At 35.6% G+C, this 22,280-nt stretch overlaps 4 protein-coding genes across 9 annotated transcripts; 2 read left to right on the top strand and 2 right to left on the bottom strand.

The window, feature by feature from the left end:
* The first annotated feature begins 83 nt into the window (after positions 1-83).
* Positions 84-6,839, top strand: LOC100641677 (mRNA-capping enzyme-like). Of its 5 annotated transcripts, none has more exons than XM_019996152.1 (15): positions 84-143; positions 197-413; positions 631-719; positions 781-856; positions 929-959; positions 1,011-1,226; positions 1,334-1,434; positions 1,486-1,587; positions 1,639-1,774; positions 2,106-2,261; positions 2,307-2,390; positions 2,457-2,525; positions 6,030-6,121; positions 6,270-6,472; positions 6,584-6,839. In XM_019996152.1, the coding sequence occupies exons 1-15, from the start codon at positions 89-91 to the stop codon at positions 6,745-6,747; spliced, it is 1,791 nt and encodes a 596-aa protein (XP_019851711.1). In that variant the 5' UTR covers positions 84-88; the 3' UTR covers positions 6,748-6,839. The 5 variants fall into 5 exon arrangements, with proteins under 5 accessions (XP_019851711.1, XP_019851712.1, XP_003386465.1 ...); XM_019996153.1 differs by lacking the exons at positions 1,011-1,226; positions 1,334-1,434; positions 1,486-1,587; ... (2 more) ...; positions 2,307-2,390; positions 2,457-2,525 and adding exons at positions 4,668-4,802; positions 4,849-4,949; positions 5,007-5,108; ... (2 more) ...; positions 5,676-5,759; positions 5,825-5,893 and having other exon boundaries at positions 6,584-6,824; XM_003386417.3 differs by lacking the exons at positions 6,030-6,121; positions 6,270-6,472; positions 6,584-6,839 and adding exons at positions 2,582-2,682; positions 2,801-3,003; positions 3,088-3,368.
* Positions 6,750-11,655, bottom strand: LOC109581761 (uncharacterized). Its single transcript, XM_019996150.1, has 6 exons — positions 11,373-11,655; positions 10,951-11,128; positions 9,984-10,769; positions 9,593-9,802; positions 7,819-7,950; positions 6,750-7,727 (listed from the first exon to the last, which is right to left on the bottom strand). Exons 1-6 carry the CDS (start codon positions 11,652-11,654, stop codon positions 6,829-6,831), a joined length of 2,487 nt encoding a protein of 828 aa, XP_019851709.1. The 5' UTR covers position 11,655; the 3' UTR covers positions 6,750-6,828.
* Positions 11,656-11,716: 61 nt separating this feature from the next.
* Positions 11,717-14,970, top strand: LOC100641296 (myotubularin-related protein 9-like). The gene is made up of 14 exons (XM_019996149.1): positions 11,717-11,893; positions 11,943-12,102; positions 12,223-12,377; positions 12,445-12,573; positions 12,842-12,995; positions 13,047-13,151; positions 13,295-13,414; positions 13,508-13,610; positions 13,671-13,803; positions 13,851-13,935; positions 13,999-14,068; positions 14,288-14,390; positions 14,444-14,571; positions 14,843-14,970. Exons 1-14 carry the CDS (start codon positions 11,747-11,749, stop codon positions 14,895-14,897), a joined length of 1,647 nt encoding a protein of 548 aa, XP_019851708.1. The 5' UTR covers positions 11,717-11,746; the 3' UTR covers positions 14,898-14,970.
* A 280-nt stretch (positions 14,971-15,250) lies between these two features.
* On the bottom strand, positions 15,251-16,295 carry LOC109581760 (uncharacterized). 2 transcript variants are annotated; one of them, XM_019996147.1, is made up of 4 exons: positions 16,172-16,295; positions 15,955-16,107; positions 15,668-15,874; positions 15,251-15,550 (listed from the first exon to the last, which is right to left on the bottom strand). In XM_019996147.1, the coding sequence occupies exons 1-4, from the start codon at positions 16,215-16,217 to the stop codon at positions 15,435-15,437; spliced, it is 522 nt and encodes a 173-aa protein (XP_019851706.1). In that variant the 5' UTR covers positions 16,218-16,295; the 3' UTR covers positions 15,251-15,434. The 2 variants fall into 2 exon arrangements, with proteins under 2 accessions (XP_019851706.1, XP_019851707.1); XM_019996148.1 differs by having other exon boundaries at positions 15,251-15,544.
* Positions 16,296-22,280: the final 5,985 nt, after the last annotated feature.

The raw sequence follows: 22,280 nt of genomic DNA, 5'->3' as shown, positions 1-22,280 counted from the left end.
AATGTATTCTTAAAGCTCATCTTTGCAACTATCATGAACTATGATCTTTGTATCATTGCATGGGCGCGGTTGTTTTTGCATGCACACCATGTCTGTACCTCCAAGATGGCGTCACTGCCCAAGAAAAGGAAAAGTGATTGCTGGTAAGAAACTAATCACTCATAAGGATGAGTTGATCACTTGGATGTATCTTTAGGTAAATTCTTTCCATTTAAGACCCCGCTAAGCTCTGAATATGACAAGGATCTCGCAGAAGGGAACCGATTCCCTCTTTCCATGCTCATCGCCTTCACTGAGTGTATTCCTGGGCACCGTATGGGTCTAGTTATTGACCTAACAAAGACCAGTCGTTATTATGACAAAAGGGAACTGCTTAAATGTGGTATTGGGCATCATAAAATCACTTGTGAAGGGTAGGCGAGGGCCGGTTTAAGGGGGTTTTATATTACAACTCTCTAGCTGTATACATTGAATGAATTTTTATAATTTTTTTCAATACTTAGAATCACTCATGATCATTACTTTCATATGCTCCATTAGTTTGTTGTTTTAAACAGTTATTCTTTTTGTAACACTGCCTGCAGAGTTTGCAAGTTGTTAAAGCAAGTTCTGTAATACCTTTTTCCTTAGTTATGGAGCAGCCCCTAATGCAGAGCAAGTTAAAGAATTCCAAACACTTTGTGTTAACTTTTTTAAGGATCATCCAGATGATATAATCGGTAATGAAGGAAATGTATGAATTTAAACATGGCCTCCTCTCTCTCTCCTCTCTCTAAACAGGTGTTCATTGTACTCATGGTTTCAATAGAACCGGCTTCCTGATAGTCTCCTATCTAATTGACGTTGAATGCTGGGAGTAAGGATTATATCTACCAAAAATACTTTAATATTATGCTGCTTTGATTCAATGCACACACACACACAATAGCTTAGAATCTGCTGTTGCAACATTCAGTATGGTAAGTACTAACGTATTGTACCTACACGTATGTTAATGTTTTTATTTGCAGGCCAGACCACCTGGTATATATAAAGAGCATTATCTACATGAGTTAGCCGGACGATATGCTGACGGTGACATTGGTAGTATTGTTGCTCCTCCATTACCTGAGTGGTGCTTTGAGGAAGATGAGGTAGACAGTGGAGGAGAAGAAGGAGGAGGAGGAAAAGGAGAGGAAGGACAAGACAGGAAAGGAAAGAAGAGGAAAATAGAACAAAACAATGATGTGAGTTTGGGAAAAGAGTAATATATATGTAACTATTAGAATTACTATTGATGGAGTATTAATGTTATTGTAAGATATGAAATTGTGAGTCTTCTTCGTGCCTATAGAGTGCACAGTTTGCTGTACCTCTTCATGGAGTGGAGTTAGTCCTTGGTTCAACACGAGAGGAAGTACAGATAGCATGTCAGGAAGCATTAGACTGGGAAGAGTGAGTAAACAAACAAACAAACAAATAAATAAAATGTTGTGATGAATCTAGGTCTGGGTTTCCTGGCAGTCAGCCGGTCAGTATGGATGTACAGAACATTAGGTTTTTAAATGAAAAACCATATCGTGTTAGCTGGAAAGCTGATGGAACTAGGTAAATATTACCAATAGTTATATACTATTCTCTCTCCCCCTCTTTCTCTAGATATATGCTTTATATAAAGGACAAAGGTCATATATATTTAATAGATCGGGACAATTCAGTTTTTAATTCACCAAATATTACATTTTTATCACGAAAAAGAGAGGGAGAGCACCTCAGAGACTGTGTAGCTGATTCGGTAATTTCATTATTATACTTACTGTTAGCTCTCCTAATTTTTAAAGTTGCTCTAAAATCGGGCCAAAGTCCCTGTACTATAGTACAGGGTCATCAGCCAAATTTCACCAAAAATGACTAGGAGAGAATTCTTCATTTTTATAATGTTTTCTGATACATATACATGTACTTATGTTGTGTAGAAAGTTTGAGCTGATTCCGATCAAGTTTGGATTTTTTATGAATTTTTAAAGTTGCTCTAAAATCGGGCAAACTCCAAAATATTTTACCAAAAATGACTAGTAAAGAATTCTCCATTTTATACATGCTCTTATGTTATATGACACTTGTAGGAGCTGGTCCTTGATAAAGTGGACGGAGCTGTCCGACCTCGCTTGCTGATATATGACATTATGATGTTTGAAGGCAGTAAAGATGTGGCAAAATGTGACCATCAGAGACGAATGTTATGCATTGACAGAGAATTGATAATGCCAAGAGAAGAAGCTGTGAGTAACGATACCTTAGACCTTAGGTACTGTTCTTTAATTTAGGCAAAAAGAGGTATTATTGATAAAATCAGGGAGCCATTTTCTGTCAGAGCAAAGCAGTTTTGGGATGTCTCAGAATCAAGAATGGTACTTATATACTGATTACTGCTGACTTATGGTTCTATTAAAATTGTATTTTCTTCTTCTCGATAGATCTTAGAGAGTTATGTGCCAAAGCTTACTCATGAAAATGATGGTCTTATTTATAATCCAACAAATCAAGTAAATTTGATTTAATTTGATTTTTGAGTCTGTTTTTTTGCTGTGTACTTGTTTAGCCATATAAACCTGGGCAATGTCAAGATCTATTGAAATGGAAGCCTCCAGAACTGAACACTGTAGACTTTCGCTTGAACATAATCTCAGAGCAGAAAGTTGGGTAATTCAACTATTCATTTACTGTAGCCCCTCAAGTTAATAGTTGAGAGCTCTTTGGGTCCTTTTTATAATTATTAATAATCATAAATTTGTAAATTTTTGTTATTACTTTTATTTAGCATGTTACAAGAGAAGAAAGCTCAATTGCTAGTTGGATCAGGGAGACACACTGTCCTGTTTAGCTACCTGGACCTTCACGTGAATAAAGAGGCCAAAGCGCACAACAATAAGATCATCGAATGTTCCTTCGTTGACAAAAAATGGAAGTTTCTTAGAGTTAGAACTGATAAAAGTTTTCCGAATTCTTTTGAAACAGCACGAAGTAAGTAATATAAGAGTCATAATAAGTATAAAATTGGCCATAATTAAATATAATTGTTAATTTTATTTATTTGTTAATTTCAAGGTGTCTGCATGAGTATAAGTCAACCTGTAACTAAGCAATGGCTACTGGAGGTGTGTGAGAAGTATCGCTGGGGGATTGATAAAGGAAGAGCCAACAAACACCCACTGGAAGAACCTCATGGAAGCATGTTACCACCGACCAAAGCACCGAGACACACTGCCACTCAAGCATAACCTGACCCACTACCTGCCATTCAGAACATAAATTCACTGTATATTATTATTATTATTATTATTATTATTATTATTATTATTATTATAAAAAGTAATTTTTAAAGGTAATGTACTCGATATGGCAGAGGATTTTCTCACATGAACAACCTCTATGTATAACCTTGAGCTCAGCTTTTGGTGCACCTAATGCAATGGTTGATTAAAATTCAGTATTATGAGCTGCAAGTGCTGTAAAAACTAATGGTCTGGAATAATAATTACAGCGCATTCGTAACAAAATTATGATAGATAGATAGATCTATCAGCACATTCCACATTCTGTCGATCAATCATATAGCATCAGGCAATGAGTGGACAAAGTTATACAAGAAGATCTACTTGGCCTCTATTGGATCCAAGCCATAGCATCATAGATGGCATGATGATTAACCCCAGCCGCCGACGCAGCGTACACACCCAATCTATCCCTCGAAGCTGGCGTCACTGCCCAAAAGAAGGATCACTGATTGCTAGTAAGAGCATAGATACTACCATAGATTTATGTGATGCTACACACACCAAGTAGTGGAATGAAAGACAACTAAGCTTAATGACTTGTATTATTTTTTAATAGACAAATTTCTTCCATTTAAAACACCGCTGAGCTCTCAGTATGACAAGGATTTGTCAGAAAAGGAGCGCTTCCCACCTTCAGTCCTCACCTCCTACAGGGATACATATCGTATAGGTTTGGTTATTGATCTAACAAATACTAGCCGTTATTATGACAAGAGGGAACTACTTCAATGTGGTATCAGGCATCATAAAATCACTTGTGAAGGGTAGTCTATTTTGGGGGGGGGGGAGGTTTGTTGCATTAATGTTACAGTGTTTATACTCTAATAGCTTCCTGCTCCATTGGTATGCTGTTAACTAAAGTAGAGTTTAAAGTTTCTTGTTTATTACCTAGTTTACTAATCCTAAAAACAAAGTTAAAGTGCTCATGCATACTAAACTCTAACCCACTGCCTGCTTGTTATGACATGCAGTTAGTTGTATTATTGATTTCCAGACATAATGTAGCTCCTGATGTAGAGAAAGTTAAAGAATTTCAAATGGTCTGTGGTGAATTTTTTAAGGATCATCCATATGGTGTAGTTGGTAAGAAATGAATTATTTACAATATTCTTTTTGTTATTCTTTCTAAATAGGTGTTCATTGTACTCATGGCTTTAATAGAACTGGTTTCCTGATAGTCTCATATCTCATTGATGTTGAATGCTGGGAGTAAGGAATATATCTATAAAAAATACTTTATTATTATACATTATATATAATAGCTTAGAAGCTGCTGTTGCAACATTCAGTGTGGTAAGTAGATCTACTAATGTATTGTAGATACATGTATGTTAATGTTTTTATTTGCAGGCCAGACCACCTGGTATATATAAAGAGCATTATTTACATGAACTAGCCGGACGATATGCTGATGGTGACATTGGTAGTATCATCACTCCTCCATTACCTGATTGGTGTGATGATGTGGAAAGAGAGAAAGAAAAGGTAAGAAGAGGAATGTGGACATAGAATCTAAAATAAATCTTTATAGAGTGCACAATTTGCTGTACCTCTTCATGGAGTGGAGTTAGTGCTTGGCCCAACAAGAGAAGAAGTACAGATAGCATGTCAGGAAGCATTAGACTGGGAAGAGTGAGTAAATAAATAAACAAACAAACAAATAAATAAAATGATGTGATAAATATCTAGGTCTGGGTTTCCTGGCAGTCAGCCGGTCAGTATGGATGTACAGAACATTAGGTTTTTAAATGAAAAACCATATCGTGTTAGCTGGAAAGCTGATGGAACTAGGTAAATATTACCAATAGTTATATACTATTCTTTCTCCCCCTCTTTCTCTAGATATATGCTTTATATAAAGGGCAAAGGTCAAATATATTTAATAGATCGGGACAATTCAGTTTTTAATTCACCAAATATTACATTTTTATCACGAAAAAGAGAGGGAGAGCACCTCAGAGACTGTGTGGCTGATTCGGTAATTTCATTACATCAGTTACTGTTAGCTCTCCTAATGCATGCTGTTGCAAAACATGGACAGTTTATAGTCAATAACCATTTACTATTGTAGCTATCTTTTTGCCGAATGGCCTATATAACATGCAGTGTGAAAAGTTTGATATATTTCTAAGCCTCCAATTATATGACACTTGTAGGAGTTGGTCCTTGATAAAGTGGACGGAGCTGTCCGACCTCGCTTGCTGATATATGACATTATGATGTTTGAAGGAAGTAAAGATGTGGCAAGATGTGACCATCAGAGACGAATGTTGTGCATTGACAGAGAATTGATAATGCCAAGAGAAGAAGCTGTGAGTAATGATATCTTACACCTTATGTACTGTTTCTTTATTTTAGGCAAAAAGAGGTATTATTGATAAAATCAGGGAGCCATTTTCTGTCAGAGCAAAGCAGTTTTGGGATGTCTCAGAATCAAGAATGGTACGTACTGATTACTGCTGACTTTTGGTCTTATTAAAATTGTATTTTCTTCTCAACGCATGTAGATCTTAGAGAAATATGCACCAACACTTACTCATGAAAATGATGGTCTTATTTATAACCCAACAAATGAAGTAAATTTAATGCTATTTGTACCTTCCATGTGGTTTGGTTGGAAAAGGATTAAATTAAAACTTAAATAAATTGTACATTTTTTTGTTGAAGCGACAAATTTGTTGGTGCCACATTGTGATATGTACTCATTTATAGCCATATAAACCTGGACAGTGTAAAGATCTACTGATATGGAAGCCTCCAAAGGTCAACTTTCACTTAAATATAATAACAGAGAAAAAATTTGGGTAATTCATTTGTTTATTTATTGATTTGTTTTAACATTAAAACATTCTTCACTACTGTTTGGTTTAATCACTTGTAAAATTTTCAATTAATGTGTGCACACATTTACATCCAAGTGTACACTATTTTTATTTCTATTATTTTATTTAGTATGTTGGAAGAGAAGAAAGCACAATTGCTAGTTGGATCAGAGAGATGTGAAAAGATTTTTAGTTATTTGGATCTTCAAGTGAATAAAGATGCCAAAAAGCACAGCAAGAAAATCATTGAGTGCTCCTTTGTTAATAATAAGTGGAAGTTTCTTAGAGTCAGAACAGATAAAGGTTTTCCAGATTCTATTGAAACAGCAAAAAGTAAGTATATAGGAGTCATGATAATATTGGTCATTATGTATATACTTCCAAAAGTACTTTAAAGGAAAGTATTACCAAGATAAAAAGTTTAAAAACCCATTATCATATTAGGTATTTGCATTGACTCAGTAAATGAAGACAAGCTACTTGAGGTGTGTGAGAAGCATCGCCGGGGGATTGATAAAGGAAGAGCCAACAAACATGCACTGGAAGAACCTAATGGAAGCATGTTACCACCAAGCAAAGCACGAAGACATGCTTCGACGTCCACTTGAACTTTTTCATTTAAAAAACGTTACATTGTTATGAATACTACAGAATAGAAAATACTGATAAGCCTAACTTACAAAAATTGTTCAATGTCCAATTCTCCTGCCCCATTCCAAAATATATTGTACTGTGCTTTCATACACATAGCTAACGACAAAAACCAAGTCCCAAGAGTCCCTAAACCACTCTATTTCCTTATGGACTGCACTGGAGTTGAGGCCCCAGCGTATCCAATAAGCATCAGACCTCTGCCCTGCCACTTTGCTCTCCAGTATGACTGAAAAGCGAGCTCCTTGAGCAGGACTGTCAGCACCATGATGATAAGTACTGACATGTTTAGCATAATAATCCTGATATAGGAAACTAATGGTGACTGAGGTGAATTCAGGATACAGAAAGCCATAATAGCTCTCTTTATCGGTGATTGGTACGTCTCTCAATGGTACATTGTATACCCTCCTGAGGTCTCTGTGGTAGACTGCAGAGACTCTCGTCTCATTAGTACCTCCAAATACCATAAAGTGCTGACTCATCAGTTCCCATCCTTTTTTCTCCATGTTAACTCTCGACATTACGTGGGCGGGGATGGTCACGTCCCAGTAGGCGTGGCTTTCAATGACACTAGGGTGCTTACGGAACACAACGCTATAAAGAGGTGTGGCCCCACTCAATCGTCCAACGATTGAGTAAGGGATTAGAGCTTTGCTAGAAATTTGATCTCGCAGGGTCTGGTTCAGTTCATGGGACTGTAGTTCTACGAACCCTTGTGAGGGGGTCTGAGTACTATTATGAAACAATACTGTGTAATACCATTGGGAGTCATCAGGTGATATTACGGTACTGACTGATAGAATATCAAATGAATTCCTTTTCATTTCTTTTACGAGCGACTTTATCCTTGAGGTAGAGACCTTTGTGAAGGTGCGAGTGGTTGCCAGCGGCAACGAGGTGTGAGGGAGAGGGGTCAACTCCCCACCATCAATGACTACAAAATGAAATGAATAAAAAATAAAAATATTTTAAAATTATTATAAAAGTTAAAAATAATTATACTATTATGAATAATGAATTGCTACCCTGCAGAGGTGTCCCTATGTAATATTTGGTGAACTTTAGTCTAAAGCCACGCCCAGTTATTGAGTCATCAGTGACCAATCGAATGGTTAGGTTTCTGTTAGACGTCCTGTAATGAATTCCACTTTGAGTACCTAATGGTAAAAACTGATTTTAGCAGCTGGGATGAAGCTGAAAACTCTTAAAGTAATTTTATTAGAAATTATCATGCTATCATTTTTGGTAAAATTTGGCCAATGACCCTGTACTATAGTACAGGGAATTTGGCTCAATTTTCAAGCAACTTTAAAAATTCTTTAAAAATCCAAACTTGATTGGAATCAGGTCAAACTTTCTACACAACACAAGTATGTATATGCATCAGAAAAAATATAAAAATGGAAAATTCTCTCCTTTAATTTTTGGTAAAATTTGGCTGATGACCCTGATTTTCTCCAGCAAATTTCTCAGGAAAAAAAATTAATTAATAACTTTTTCCCAGAAAATTTGCCAGAAAGAATAAATTTTCCCGCCAAATTTCCCAGGGAAAAAATTAATAATAATCCCCCCCCCAAAAAAATTTTTCCCACGAAATTTCCCAGAAAAAATTTAATTAATAATTTTTTTTAGCAAATTTCCCGGAGAAAAATAAATTTTACGGCCAAATTTCCCAGGAAAAAAATAAATAATAATTTCCCAAAAACATTTCCTGGCAAATTTTCCAGGAAACAATATTTTTCTGCAAAATTTCCCGGAAAAAAATTAATTAATAATTTTGTCCTAAAAAATAATTTTTTCCGGCAAATTTCCCGGGAAAAATAATAGTCCAGTACAGGGACTTTTATCTGTTTTGGAGCAACTTAAAAAACTTGTAAAAAATCCAAACTTGATCGGAATCAGCTCAAACTTTCTATGCAACATAAGAACATGTATATGTATCAGAAAATGTAATAAAAATTGAGAATTCTCTTCTAGTCATTTTTGGTGAAATTTGGCCGATGACCCTGTACTATAGTACAGGGACTTTGGCCCGATTTTGGAGCAATTTTAAAAATTCGTAAAAAATCCAAACTTGATCGGAATCAGCTCAAACTTTCTATGCAACATAAGAACATGTATATGTATCAGAAAATGTAATAAAAATTGAGAATTCGCTTCTAGTCATTTTTGGTGAAATTTGGCCGATGACCCTGTACTATAGTACAGGGACTTTGGCCCGATTTTGAAGCAATTTTAAAAATTCGTAAAAAATCCAAACTTGATCGGAATCAGCTCAAACTTTCTACGCAACATAAGTACATGTATATGTATCAAAAAATATAATAAAAGTTGAGAATTCTCTCCTAGTCATTTTTGGTGAAATTTGGCCAATGACCCTGTACTATAGTACAGGGACATTGGCCCGATTTTGGAGTAACTTTAAAAATTCGTAAAAAATCCAAACTTGATCGGAATCAGCTCAAACTTTCTATGCAACATAAGAACATGTATATGTATCAGAAAATGTAATAAAAATTGAGAATTCTCTTCTAGTCATTTTTGGTGAAATTTGGCCGATGACCCTGTACTATAGTACAGGGACTTTGGCCCGATTTTGGAGCAATTTTAAAAATTCGTAAAAAATCCAAACTTGATCAAAATTAGCTCAAACTTTCTACACAACATAAGTACATGTATATGTATCAGAAAATATTATAAAAATAGAGAATTCTCTCTTAATCATTTTTGGTAAAATTTAGCCTTAAAACTCTTATCTCTTTCTTTTGACCTCTCTCTCTCTCTTTCATAGCCTCATACCTGTGTAGCTAGTGCAGTTACCACCTTGACACAGATATAAGTAGTCAAACCCTCTCTCTAGCTCCAGGTCTGATATCAATACGTCCACATCTTCATTATAAGCAGCTGGTATATGCCACTCACATTGGAGTGACGATGGGTAACTATTAGGGTATCCAGGAGATGTCAGATTCAATTGTACACGAAAAGGATAATAGCCACCACACGAACCTAAAGAATTGATAATCAAAAACTAGTTTGTGAGTTAGCAAAATCATTGCTTGCTCTCACATTGTAAGTGATGATAAAATTGAAAAAATTAAGCCACCTAGCTAGCTTATCATTTTAGTCAATTCTGCCGAAACTTCTCCCCCCACAATAAATTCCAGTATTAAAAACAAATTTAGCTAACCTGGCGTATTAAGCAGAAGATTTGGTGCTCCTTGTAATGAACCATTTATGGCTCCTACCCTCCCTCTCTCCCTCAAGAGACTCAAGACTTCGTTGGGTTTTAAAAGTGGTCTCTCCTCTAACATACCTGCAACGACCCCGCCCACAAGAGGAGTGGACATTGACGTCCCAGTGAGCAAAAAACTGCAACCATTCTCTCGTACCTCATCAGGATACTCAATGCTTGAAACCCCGCATTTATAATGAGCGCCTTGTACGCCAACTCCAGGAGCAAATATATCGACACAAAGACCGTAATTAGTATGAGAGTAGAGCTGATTATTTTCGTCAGTTCCTCCAACTGTTATTGCATGAATTGATGAAGCAGGAGAATTTAAACAAGCAGCTTCATCACCATTACCAGCAGCAGCAACAACAACCACACCTGCTTCGGAAAGCTTCTGGACAGCATTGTTCATTGATTGCTGGTAGCTCCCACTAAGAGAGAGGTTAATGATAGATGGTCTTTTTCGAACGGACACCATTTTCATGATGTGATCCAGCCCGTCTAACACAACACTCCATGGTGCTCGGTTTGAACAACCAAGTACACGGACACTGAAGAGTGACACAGATTTAGCTGACCCGAACTTAGCTCCGCCCAAGAGACTAGCAACGTGGGTACCGTGTCCGTTGCAGTCCCAGCCATGTTGATGAAACCGACTGAAAAAGTGTTGGTACTCATCATAAGGATCATAGCCAAGGTACTTTGCTCTCCCTTCAAATTCTTCATGATCAAAATTGATACCTAAAAATGATAATAATTAAAATTATGATTCCTATAAATATTATTATCATGCATACACTTATAGTCATTATTATACTAAAAAATGAAAAATACTAGACCATGGTGCTCCAGAAAAAGTCCTTATGCTATATGAAAAAGTTTAAGCTAATTCTGATCAATAATGTTGCTGCACATTGCTTACCTGAATCAGCAATATAGGCATCAACTCCTTTACCAGTTCTGGTGGGTGAGTACTGGTGGTCAAAGTAAGCAGCAGGGTCCTGATCAAGGAGGTCTAAGTGCCACGGGATAGTTGGGTCTTGAGTACCCACTGCCTCTGTCTCTTCCTCCACTAGTCTTACCTCGGACCAGTTTCGTAACTAAAAGAGAGAGGAACAGAAAGTAGATCATTACAGTACATTTTAATGGTCTCAAGTTTAGCGGTATTTTAACTTCTATAGTTGCAGAATAGTATCAATCCCCATACTTTAACTCATAACAATTAAACAACAAGTCCAAATTAGTATAGTTGTGTAACAAAAAACAACTAACAACTATCTGCATACAGTACATAGATGCAGAAAGCTGTTATAGTTATATTATTATATCTGCTTGTTTCTCTACCTGATGCAGAGCATAAGAATTGAGATCAAGAGTGAAGGCTTTCTCTATAAACCTCACAACCATGTAGGGTCTCTTATCCTGAGAGACTAAGAGGGCCCTTTCCAAAGTTTTATTAAACTCCTGGTCTGAGATATTGCTCTGTAGCAGAACTATATACCTCCCAGTTTTATCAGCAGCTCTCTTAGCTCGGAGAAGAGGACTGAGTCCAGTTTGAGCAAACTGAAAGAAGAGAGAGAAGAAGATGAGAGCATAAACAGCGCCCATGTTTGCACGCCGAGGCATGCTGCGGTGCAACTAGCCACACCTTCTATTCTATTATGCAGCCAGCCACGCCCATAGATCTACGAGCCACACCCCTATATTGAAAGGCAATCATGGATTTGATGGAGAAGGTGAAACGACCTGTTGTAGAGAAAGTCTGTCTTGTTGTTAATCAAGGGGAGGTCATAGAGGGCGCCCTCTGTGTCACTGCATTCCATTTCGTCTTCTCTACTCGAATCAAAGCCCAAGACGAGATTATGGTAAGCCTTTAATCACGTGATCCTCTTATAGGTCCTTCCTCCCACGCAGTTTCTTCACACTAGCATTTTACTACTTGAGAGGCAGAACCCGTCCACCGGTACTCTAATTAATGTCACGCTCAAGGATTTTAGAAGGTTTTCTATCGATTTTCCAGACGTTGAGTCGTGTAACGACGTATTTGAGTCTCTGGAAATGCTATCCCATCCAGGTACATGTACATGCAATAGAACCATCTGATTGGTCAATTCAAACTGTGCATAATAGAATAAATTAATAGTAATAATAATAATAATAATAATAATAATTTAACTTGTTTTTCTTCTTTTAGGTCGTATCGATAAATTGCATCCATTTTTCTTTCGTCCTCGCATCCCTCCTTCAGACATTCCTCCATTTTCTCCGGAAAACATGACATCGCTTTTCACACGATACAAGTGCCCGCCCGACGACTGGAGGGTCAGCGACTGTAACCGTGGTTACAAGGTAAAACATATATTCCATTAAAGCAATCTTTTTTTGTTATCTTTCTTTAATTGCATTGTGTATGTAGTTATGCTCATCACATCCAGAGGAAGTCATAATTCCTGCTAAAATCAATGATCAGGAGATTGGAGCCGTAGCCTCTTTCAGACAGCATGGAAAGTTCCCCATTCTCTCTTACTACAACTCAAAGCAAAGGGTTAGGATTTTAATATTTATGTTTTAGTAATACATATAGAGGAGATAGTAATGATAATTATTATGATAGTTTGGTTTTTAATTTCAGTGATAATCATCATCATCATCATTATTATTATAAATTTACTGGTTTCTTTTGTTGTTGACAATGTTTTATTATTATAAACAGTCTTAATTTTATTATTAATCGACGTAAACTTTTTACTTTGCCCTAAATAAACTCTATTACTTCTCTCCCTCCCCCTCTCTCTTTTTCTTTTCTCTTTTAGTCTGTTATTTTAAGGTGTGGTGAGCCATTATGTGGTACAACTCTTAAAAGATGCAAAGAAGATATAAAATTGCTAAATTCTTGTCTCAAAATAGGAAAAGGACGAATATTTGATATCCGAACTCAGCAAGCAGCTCAACATCACATGAGCAAAGGTATCCTAGAATATACTATAGTATGCAAGAGTATACTACATGTAATTTTAGGTGGAGGAGTAGAGTTTCCAAGTAATTATTCACAGTGGAGAGTGGAGTATGGATCGATGGAGTCCATCACTAACATACAATCATCTTATCTTAAATTAATTGACGGTAAGTGTCCTTCTGTTTCTAATGCTTCCATTTTATTCTCTTTCTTTATCTCTTTTCTTCCATCTTTCCTCATGTTTGTTAATTCTGATGCACCCTTGTGTTGTTATGCCTGGTATGTTATTGATTGCATTCTTTTGTTGTAGTTTGTTCTGATGTAAATAACTCGTCATGGTATGGCCGACTTGAATCCTCGGGCTGGTTGACTCACGTAGAGCAACTCCTGAGAGCTGTAAAGCATGTGGTTCACTCTGTCTATCAAGAAGGTAGAGGAAGAGAGAAATAAAGAGAAGTGGAAGAGAGAGAGAGGGGGGGAGAAAAAGCTAAAAATTAAGATTTCTTCATTCTTTTGTTGAAAGGTACCAGTGTTGTATTGCATGGTACAAATGGTTGTGATGGAACACTTCAGGTCAGTTCATTAGCCATTCTACTAATGGATCCTCAAGCTAGAACAATCAGAGGGTAAATCGATTAATTTTTTTAATGGAGTCCTATTTGCATGTGCCTTATTTGGGGCTGTAGTTTTCTTCAGTTGATCGAGAGGGAATGGCTACAAGGAGGACATCCCTTTAGCTTAAGACACAACATTGTTAGTGCTGCTCCAGAGAAACAGAAAGGGCCGATATTCCTACTCTTCTTAGATGCTGTGTGGCAGGTACGACACCTTCTCCTCTCTCTCCCTCTCTCATTCTCTTCTCTCAGATCATGAGACAGTATCCATTATCATTTGAATTCAATGAGCTCCTCCTTCACATCCTCTTTGTTCATTCTTACTCTTCTAGTTATGGTATGTCTCATGTGACAGTCACATGACATATGACCCGCCCACCCCTCTCTCACTCTTCATTAGGTACTTTCTTGTATGATAATCCTGCTGAGCGAGACAGGCACAAACTAAGAGAGAAAACAGAGTCATTGTGGTGAGTATGATAATATTGAAAACTTTTTGCTACAAATTCAATCAAGAAAACATTCAGCCACACAGTCTTACTTTTTTGTTGCTTAACACTAACACTTTACCTGCACATTGCTAGATCTAGAGGGAGTTCAGGAGACTTTTGGTTTCTATAATTAGCCCTAGGTGTCCTTAGTCTCTCCCAAAGTTTATTTATAGATCTAACAGTGTTCATGTTTTGTAGGGATTACATTCTTCTTTCTCCTGATGTAATGTCATCAATCATCAATCCTTTGTACTCTAAGAATAGCACTCTCCTAGTCGTCTCTGTTCATCCTTGTAGCATAGTAAGTCAGGCTTACTTGTGACATATATAGTTTTTAATAAATCTGTTTTGTAGGTTTTCTGGAAGAGACTCTATCTTCGGACTGATTTAAGTCCTACGCTAAGTTTGGAGAGCCATGAGGTCTTACTCAAGCTTAAGGCGGAGAACGAAGAACTGAAAGAGAAATTGATTAAAATTCGAAAGTATGTGTGTGTGACTGAGAAATGGAGAATTCTCTCCTAGTCATTTTTAGCAAAATTTGGCCGATGGCCCTGTACTATAGTACAGGGACATTGGCCTGATTTTGGAGCAACTTTAAAAATTGGTAAAAAATCCAGGCTTGATTGGAATCAGCTCAAACTTTTTACGCTACATAATTACACGTATATGCATCAGAAAAAACTATAAAAGGAAAATTTTTTTCTAGCCTATGTTTTCTCAAGTATATTGTTTTTTCTTTGCATTATTCCTAAGGGAACTTGATGAAGTGCAAAGTAAAGGCAGAGAATATTCAAGTGTTTGGTCATAACATAGAATTCAATTGATTTATTATTATTATTATTATTATTATTATTATTATTATTATTATTATATTTATTGTGTCATCATCACTGCTGGTGTTTTAATATTATTTTAGGAATTAAAAAAAGTAAATGCATCTTAAACTAAGCTTCAAAAGTCAGAGTTACATGTATATAGTAGCTCTAAGCCCAACATCCGCTATGCCAACTTTGCTGAAAGCAACTTTGTGGTTACTTTGATCTGTGTCAACTTTGTTGCCTGAAATAGCTATTTCAGGCAACAAAATTGCTGTTGCTTTCAACAAAGTTGCCTAGTGGATGTTGGGCTTTTGATCTTAAATTCCCACCCATGAAGTATATGTGCCATATATTGGTTATTGATTGGTACAGAAAAAACAAAATATTAATCTTTAGAAGTAGTAGTAATGTGTGTGACTCATTAATGAGGCATAATTCTTAATTTCATTAATGAATAGTTTGTTTGCAAACAATTGAATGGAAGAATGTCTTTTCAAAGGCCTACAATATGTAATTTGAGTTTGCATTTATGGATTCTCAGCCAGTAGAGATGAACAAGGCAATGGTAAAAGATCTCCTCTCATCTCTTTATTCTTGCAAACAAAAAGAAACAAGCGATCCTTGCAACTAGGGCAATCTGTTACTGAAAAATACAAAAAATGTGCAATAAATTTCAGACAAGGAATTTTTATTCCATTATAATAATAGATTTAGAATCCCCATAAAACATATACTCATTCAGTGATAATTAGCAGCTTACCATCATCATCAACGATAGTAATGGTCAATGTAGTGATGGATCCAAGTTCGTATGAGCCACTGCTACTGCTAGGAATAGTTAAGATCAAAGTCTCGTTTTTTTCACTCAATCTGTCATTTACGATTGTTACATTATTGCATACACTTATGTCTGTAACAGGGAATGTAAAATCAAAAGGATCAGGGACTACATAGTCTGAATGTAGAGCTGTGAAAGAAAGAATTAATATGGTATATATCATAACAATGTACATACAATGTACATTATAGCCTAAAAGGCTTAGCTACCTGCATCTCCATCAGTTGATACATTTAATACATAAGGTGGAGAGTTTCCATCATGAGCAGAAATACAAACCTCAACAGAATTGTCTCCCTCAGAGACAGACAGCATTGCTGCTTCAAAACTGAATGTTGGTATTAGACTATGACCAGGAGCAACTAAAAGAGTATGAGTAATTGATCTAGAATAGAGACTGGGATTATTATTGCTTGATAGTCTAACCAATTAGCGGAATGAACTCCAAGAATATGATCAAATATTTGAACATTGTAAGGTATATTATGACAGAGAGCAATACAGCTTAGCCTCCTTCTCTCTCAGAACTAAAGCAAATAGATCTATAATTAGTATAAAAGAATTTAATGAGTGGGAGTGAGACTACTACTATAACTTCAGTAGGCATGTATATAGATCTAAGTGTGTTTCTGATTTACTAGCTATCAATATATATGCCTGTATATAGATCTATAGCCTAGATCTAAATCTTACATAATTATAATTCTATTTTGTTGTATAGAGAGTGAAATTTCATCAATTATTATTAGAAAAAAGAATTCTTTCATCACACTAAACATTCTATGTAGGAATACATCATAGTTTCTAAGACTAAAAATAGCTAAATAGAAATAATAATAGCATGAGTAATTAAAGATGGACAACAAAAAATTACTAAAAATTAAAATAACTCAACAACTGATTCTCGTCTGACATAATCAGTACAACTTGGTACCATGGCTCTTCTTTGCTCATCAACAGTTAGATGTGATTCAGTTGCGTCTAAAAGAGGATCATCATCTTCATCTTGTTTCTTGAATAACTTCTTAGTTAGAGCATCATAACATTTCATGTGTGATAACTGCAGGTGAAGATGATAAGCAACAATCAAAATAAAACTAAAAATAAAAACAGATAAACAAATATTGTACCAAATTAAGACTTTACTCTCATCAGTAAAGGCTAAAGATAAAGAAGCCATGATGCACAAGTTTAGCAAGAACCAAAATTCCATGACATTGTTCAATTTCTTTCTGTACACACCACCAAAGATAAAACTAAGGGAGAGGATAATAGCTGCTACTGCCAATAGCAAGACACGTGATTCATTCTTCAAAAAGGTGACAGTTAAAAGTACTGGTATCCTAGCCACCAGCAGTAGACCAGGCCAGAACCGATACTCATCTTTCATTGGACCACTATAAGCATCAATAATAGGCTTGAAACGACTCCAGCTCTTAAACATTCTGAAATGTGACAAATACTTCTCGAGTATTGGATGACATAAAAGGAACAGTGTGTATGGTATGACAAAGAAAACAGTCACCAATAGGGCAAATCCAAATAGTCCAGCATGCTTCCCTTTAGCATATTCAACATTAGGATCCTCATACCATAAACTAACTGATCTTACTGACTCATTTGTACAGTGAACAGTTACCTCACGCTTGTGTAGTACAATAACAATAGTACGAACTAGTTTAGTATATGAGAGAAAAGTAAGTATAGATAGAACAGGAACAGCATGAGACCCCATCAGTCTTGATATCTTACCATATCTCCTACACAATTGTATGATGATAATGATAATGATCCACAGGTAGAGAGGGAAAGCAAACTGGAGCCATTGTTTAGCATAACTGTCCATACCATTGTAGAAACATATCTCAAACCCAAAGTCTAAGTTAATCCATGATATGACTTGATTTAAGACTGGTAATGCTCCTTTCCTTGAAAAGACTGGCTCGTATAACTTGACAATGTTAGCATAGAACAATAGACCATTGAGTGTGCCCACTGATGCTGTTAAATTGAGAGCAATCAGTAGAACCACAAGTAGTACACCCATCACTGCAAACAGAGCAATCCAAGCTATCATCATGTAATTATCATGACACTTTCCACACTTGTTTGATCCCATTAGTAGACTGTATCCATCTCTACATGATCCACACATTCTCCGTCCTCTATTATCCACACATTGAGTATCAGTGTGATTCAACTTGAAGGTAACAGGATTAGGAGAACAATAGAGGAGACAGTCCTCATTGATAATGCATGCATTAGGATTGGTTGCATTAGCATTGAAAGGTGTACTGGTATCATATGTTCCAATCCACAGTAGACCATTGTGTGTAATGTTTAGACTAGTTATACTACACGTCACATTTTCTCTTGAAACACTTTGACTGCAAGCACAGATAGATCTACCTTGTGAACTATCTACACTAAAACCAATGGGACACTCATTAACAATATAATCCCAATAAATAAGATAGTTTATTTCAATCACAACTTGAGTAGCAAATACCATGGCATGTTCTACATGACTGGGAGGATGGTTTGGTTTGTATTCAATTGGTGATGAACAATTAGTATCAGGCTTAGATCTAACATATACATGATCGACTGTATGAGCACTGTCTGGAGTGAGTCCATCACGTATTTCCAATAAACCATCAGTGACATTTAGTGATCCAAAGTAATCATTACCAAACAAAGCCATATGAAACTTTAGTGCTTGACCAGGATAAATCTGCTTGTTGCTTGAATTGTCACTTGCATTTTTTAAATTAGTAAAATTGCAGAACTGAATTTTCCGTATATCACCTGTTGAACTAATGTTTCGATTTGTCAAGTTGAAACGATTGCTTCCATGATGAGTAGTATATCCATATATATCATCACCAAATATTCCAGCACTATTATTTATTAATGTAAGAGGTATATTTGGTGCCTCTAATGTTATGCCACTCTTTGATGTCTCTTGAACATAGATCCCTCCACCTTTATAAGAAGCATGGTTATCAATAAACTCCAAGTTAGCTGATGATGATACTATCAATTGTGATGAGCCATTTATTGCTAATCCTCCTCCAACTACCCCAGTATTGTTTTTAAATATCAAGTTATTCTCAGTTGTTACTATTGACAGTCTGAGTGTCAATCCTGTTGAGGTGCTGTTAGCAACAGTAACATTACTGAGACTAATAGAAAAACTGTTTAGTATCACATTTCCTTTATTTCCAATAAGTTCAGTATCTGTTATATTGATTTGGACTGATGTCAAGAATTTTTCATCAATATATAAGCCTGTTCTTGTGTTGTTAGATATCAAACACGACTTAATGATAATAATAAAGTGATTGCTAAGTGCTCTAGGTAAGTATGCATCTTTTAATATCATAATTCCATACCAATTATCACGAAACTGACTGTCCTCAATCAAAAAAGTAGAAACTAACTGGATCCCAGGAAACTCGCACTCAACTGATTTCAGGTTTTCACTAAATTCAATATAAAGGGGGTAGATACCCTCAAGTAGTAATGATCGAAATGATGCATTCTTAATATTAAAAGAAAAAAGGCTATCACCCAAAATAAAAAGAGAGTGACTATGAAGTATAATGTAATAGTTATGAAAGATGGCTGACAGATTGTATGAAGCACCATGATAAGTAGATAGTTTCATCCAACTGTTATTCAATGTGACATTAGTCACTATTAGTGAATAGTGAAGTAGTTCAGTGCTACATACTGGAAGAGGCTTGTACATAATATCTAGACTATAGGCATTAAAAACTGAGGATGATACCTTAACATCAAAAGCATTGTTTAATTTTATAGAAAACAGTGTCTTGACAGCTTCTGTTCCATTGAATGAAGAGTTAGTTATTGTAACATTGCTGGATGATCTAGCAATGACTCCAAGATTATAAACTAACATGTTAGAAATAATGACATGACTGCTGTTATAGATGAGAATAGACCTTTTATTACTCCTGCTACTAATAAGACAAGACTGATCCAGTCCATGTAGAGTAACATTCCTTACTGCAGTCATGTTGACATCATCATTAATGTCACTGGTTCCAATGAAGTAGAAGATGCTGTTATTGTATTGAGACATATCCCCAGCATACACTGATAAAGGATTACAAGGTGACTGAGTAACTAAACTGCAGTCATCAGATACATAATACTGACCAGAGGAGACACTGCAGGAGCTACTGAAGAATAAGAGAACAACCACTAACAGGAGAGACATACTCTTGCCTTTACTAACAGTTACAGTATACTTGCTGATGCAACATTAGCTCTCTTATATAGCCTGGCAGCTCACTCCCTAAATATATAATTATGGTAGAGTAGTCATAGATAATTGAGTATTGATATGTTTTGAACCTGTTGTTAGGTGAATCATGGATAGTAATTACTATTTATGGGTGAACTGATACCACAGCATACAGATCTAATTGGGGTTAAGTAGAGAAAGGATGGAACCATTACTTTTTAATTTGTACAAGTACAAATCTGAGAAACAGTCCAAAGCATGCCCCACATAAACTACATTCATTGTAATCAATCATGCACCATGCACATTAAATGCTCTGTATAGTTCTACTTAGACAGGTGGGAATGCTCTATAACTTTTCCAATTTGTACTAGTACAAATGGAATTCTAGGAAGAAATGTACAATCATTGACATAAAATGCTTGATTATATTACATATTAGTTGGAGATATTTGTTTTGTTTATGATATACTCTTGGAATTATTAAGAGTAATCTGTCAAATGATCCATGGATTTATTACAAAATGAAGTATAATCAAATGTTTCTGTATTGTTGCTACTCAAACAGAATGGTGTATATAAAAAATCAATTATATAATATTATTCTATCCTGCCATCACTAAAAGATATTTCTGTTATAATATAAAATAGTTTATAATCCTGACTTGATTGACCACACCATAGCCCCAACTCAAGCTTCAATCCCTAGTTTATCTTTGACTGCTTTTGCAGAGCAAGCCACAACAGAGTTCATTAGTTGTCTTAATTAATCATTGTGTACATGTACATGGTATGATCATTAATTCCTGTACATGTACATGTACATGTTTTTACTTCCATCAGGAGTATCTCAGTGTTGAGAAGAATATGGAATTCTTGAAACTTTTTTATTGACAGTTTCTGGTCGAGTTTTTTACCAAAGAAATGAACTGCTAATGCTCCACCCACAGACGAAGCAACATTACCTAATGGACAACAACCATTACAAACTCATTCACAATAGCATTGTATTGCAGGTCACTTTCATCAGGTCACAGACAGCATTGCTGCTTCAAAACTGAATGTTGGTATTAGACTGTGACCAGGAGCAACTAAAAGAGTATGAGTAATTGATCTAGAATAGAGACTGGGATTATTATTGCTTGATACTAACCAATTAATGGAATGAACTCCAAGAATATGATCAAATATTTGAACATTGTAAGGTAGAGATTATGACAGAGAGCAATACAGCTTAGCCTCCTTCTCTCTCAGAACTGAAGCAAATAGATCTATAATTAGTATAAAAGAATTTAATGAGTGGGAGAGAGACTACTACTATAACTTCAGTAGGAATGTTTCATATAGGCATGTTTCTGATTTACTAGTTATGGAATTTATATACATGTAGATCTATAGCCTAGATCTAAATCTTGCATAATTATAATTTTATTTTTTGTAGTGAGGGAAATGTCATGAATTATTATTAGAAAAAAAAAAGAATTTTTTATTACACTGAAAATTCTATGTATAATACTGAGGAATACATCACAGTTTCTAAGACTAAAAATAGCTAAAGGAAATAATAATAGTAAAAGTGGACAGAAAAAAATTAAATACTTAAGATTAAAACAAATCAACAACTGATTCTCGTCTGACATAATCAGTAGAACTTGGTACCATAGCTCTTCTTTGCTGATCAACAGTTAGATGTGATTCAGTTGCATCTAAAAGAGGATCATCATCTTCATCTTGTTTCTTGAACAACTTCTTAATTAGAGCATCATAACATTTCATATGTGACAACTGCAGGTAAAAATGATAAACAACAATCAAAATAAAACTAAAAATAAAAACAGATAAACAAGTATTGTACCAGATCAATACTTTACTGTCATCAGTAAAGGCTACAGATAAAGAAGCTATGATGCACAAGTTTAATAAAAACCAAACTTCAATTAGATTGTTCATTTTTTTCTTGTAAACTCCACCAAAAGAATGACTCAATGATAGCACAATAACTGACACTGTCAATAGCATTGACAATAGGAAGTAGTGTGACTGAATGAAACTATCAACTAAAGTAACTGATAATAGTACTGGTATCCTAGCCACTAGCAGTAGACCAGGCCAGAACCGATACTCATCTTTCATTGGACCACTATAAGCATCAATAATAGGCTTAAAATGACTCCAAAATTTTCTGAAAATTTTAAAATTTGAAAGATACTTCTCATAAAAATGATTAAGTAAAAGGAACAGTGTGTATGGTATGACAAAAAA

The sequence above is a fragment of the Amphimedon queenslandica genome, unplaced genomic scaffold, assembly GCF_000090795.2.
Source record: "Amphimedon queenslandica unplaced genomic scaffold, v1.1 AMPQUscaffold_13421, whole genome shotgun sequence".
Lineage (NCBI taxonomy): Eukaryota > Metazoa > Porifera > Demospongiae > Haplosclerida > Niphatidae > Amphimedon > Amphimedon queenslandica.
Note: the sequence above shows the minus strand (reverse complement) of the source record. Positions and strands in the feature narration are given on the sequence as shown.

Coding starts and splice junctions, on each gene's coding strand:
- LOC109581760 (XM_019996147.1), bottom strand. CDS start 16,217: ATGTTCAAATATTTGATCATATTCTTGGAGTTCATTCCGCTAATTG. Junction 15,875..15,954: donor ATCAACTGATGGAGATGCAG/GTAGCTAAGCCT, acceptor TTTCTTTCACAG/CTCTACATTCAGACTATGTA. Junction 15,551..15,667: donor TACTATCGTTGATGATGATG/GTAAGCTGCTAA, acceptor TGTATTTTTCAG/TAACAGATTGCCCTAGTTGC.
- LOC100641677 (XM_019996151.1), top strand. CDS start 3,607: ATGAGTGGACAAAGTTATACAAGAAGATCTACTTGGCCTCTATTGGAT. Junction 4,082..4,311: donor CATAAAATCACTTGTGAAGG/GTAGTCTATTTT, acceptor ATTGATTTCCAG/ACATAATGTAGCTCCTGATG. Junction 5,296..5,473: donor GAGACTGTGTGGCTGATTCG/GTAATTTCATTA, acceptor TGACACTTGTAG/GAGTTGGTCCTTGATAAAGT.
- LOC109581761 (XM_019996150.1), bottom strand. CDS start 11,654: ATGCCTCGGCGTGCAAACATGGGCGCTGTTTATGCTCTCATCTTCTTC. Junction 9,803..9,983: donor TCTTCTGCTTAATACGCCAG/GTTAGCTAAATT, acceptor TCAATTCTTTAG/GTTCGTGTGGTGGCTATTAT. Junction 7,951..9,592: donor TAACTGCACTAGCTACACAG/GTATGAGGCTAT, acceptor TTTTACCATTAG/GTACTCAAAGTGGAATTCAT.
- LOC100641296 (XM_019996149.1), top strand. CDS start 11,747: ATGGATTTGATGGAGAAGGTGAAACGACCTGTTGTAGAGAAAGTCTGT. Junction 11,894..11,942: donor AAGCCCAAGACGAGATTATG/GTAAGCCTTTAA, acceptor CCTCCCACGCAG/TTTCTTCACACTAGCATTTT. Junction 13,415..13,507: donor TCACTCTGTCTATCAAGAAG/GTAGAGGAAGAG, acceptor TTTTGTTGAAAG/GTACCAGTGTTGTATTGCAT.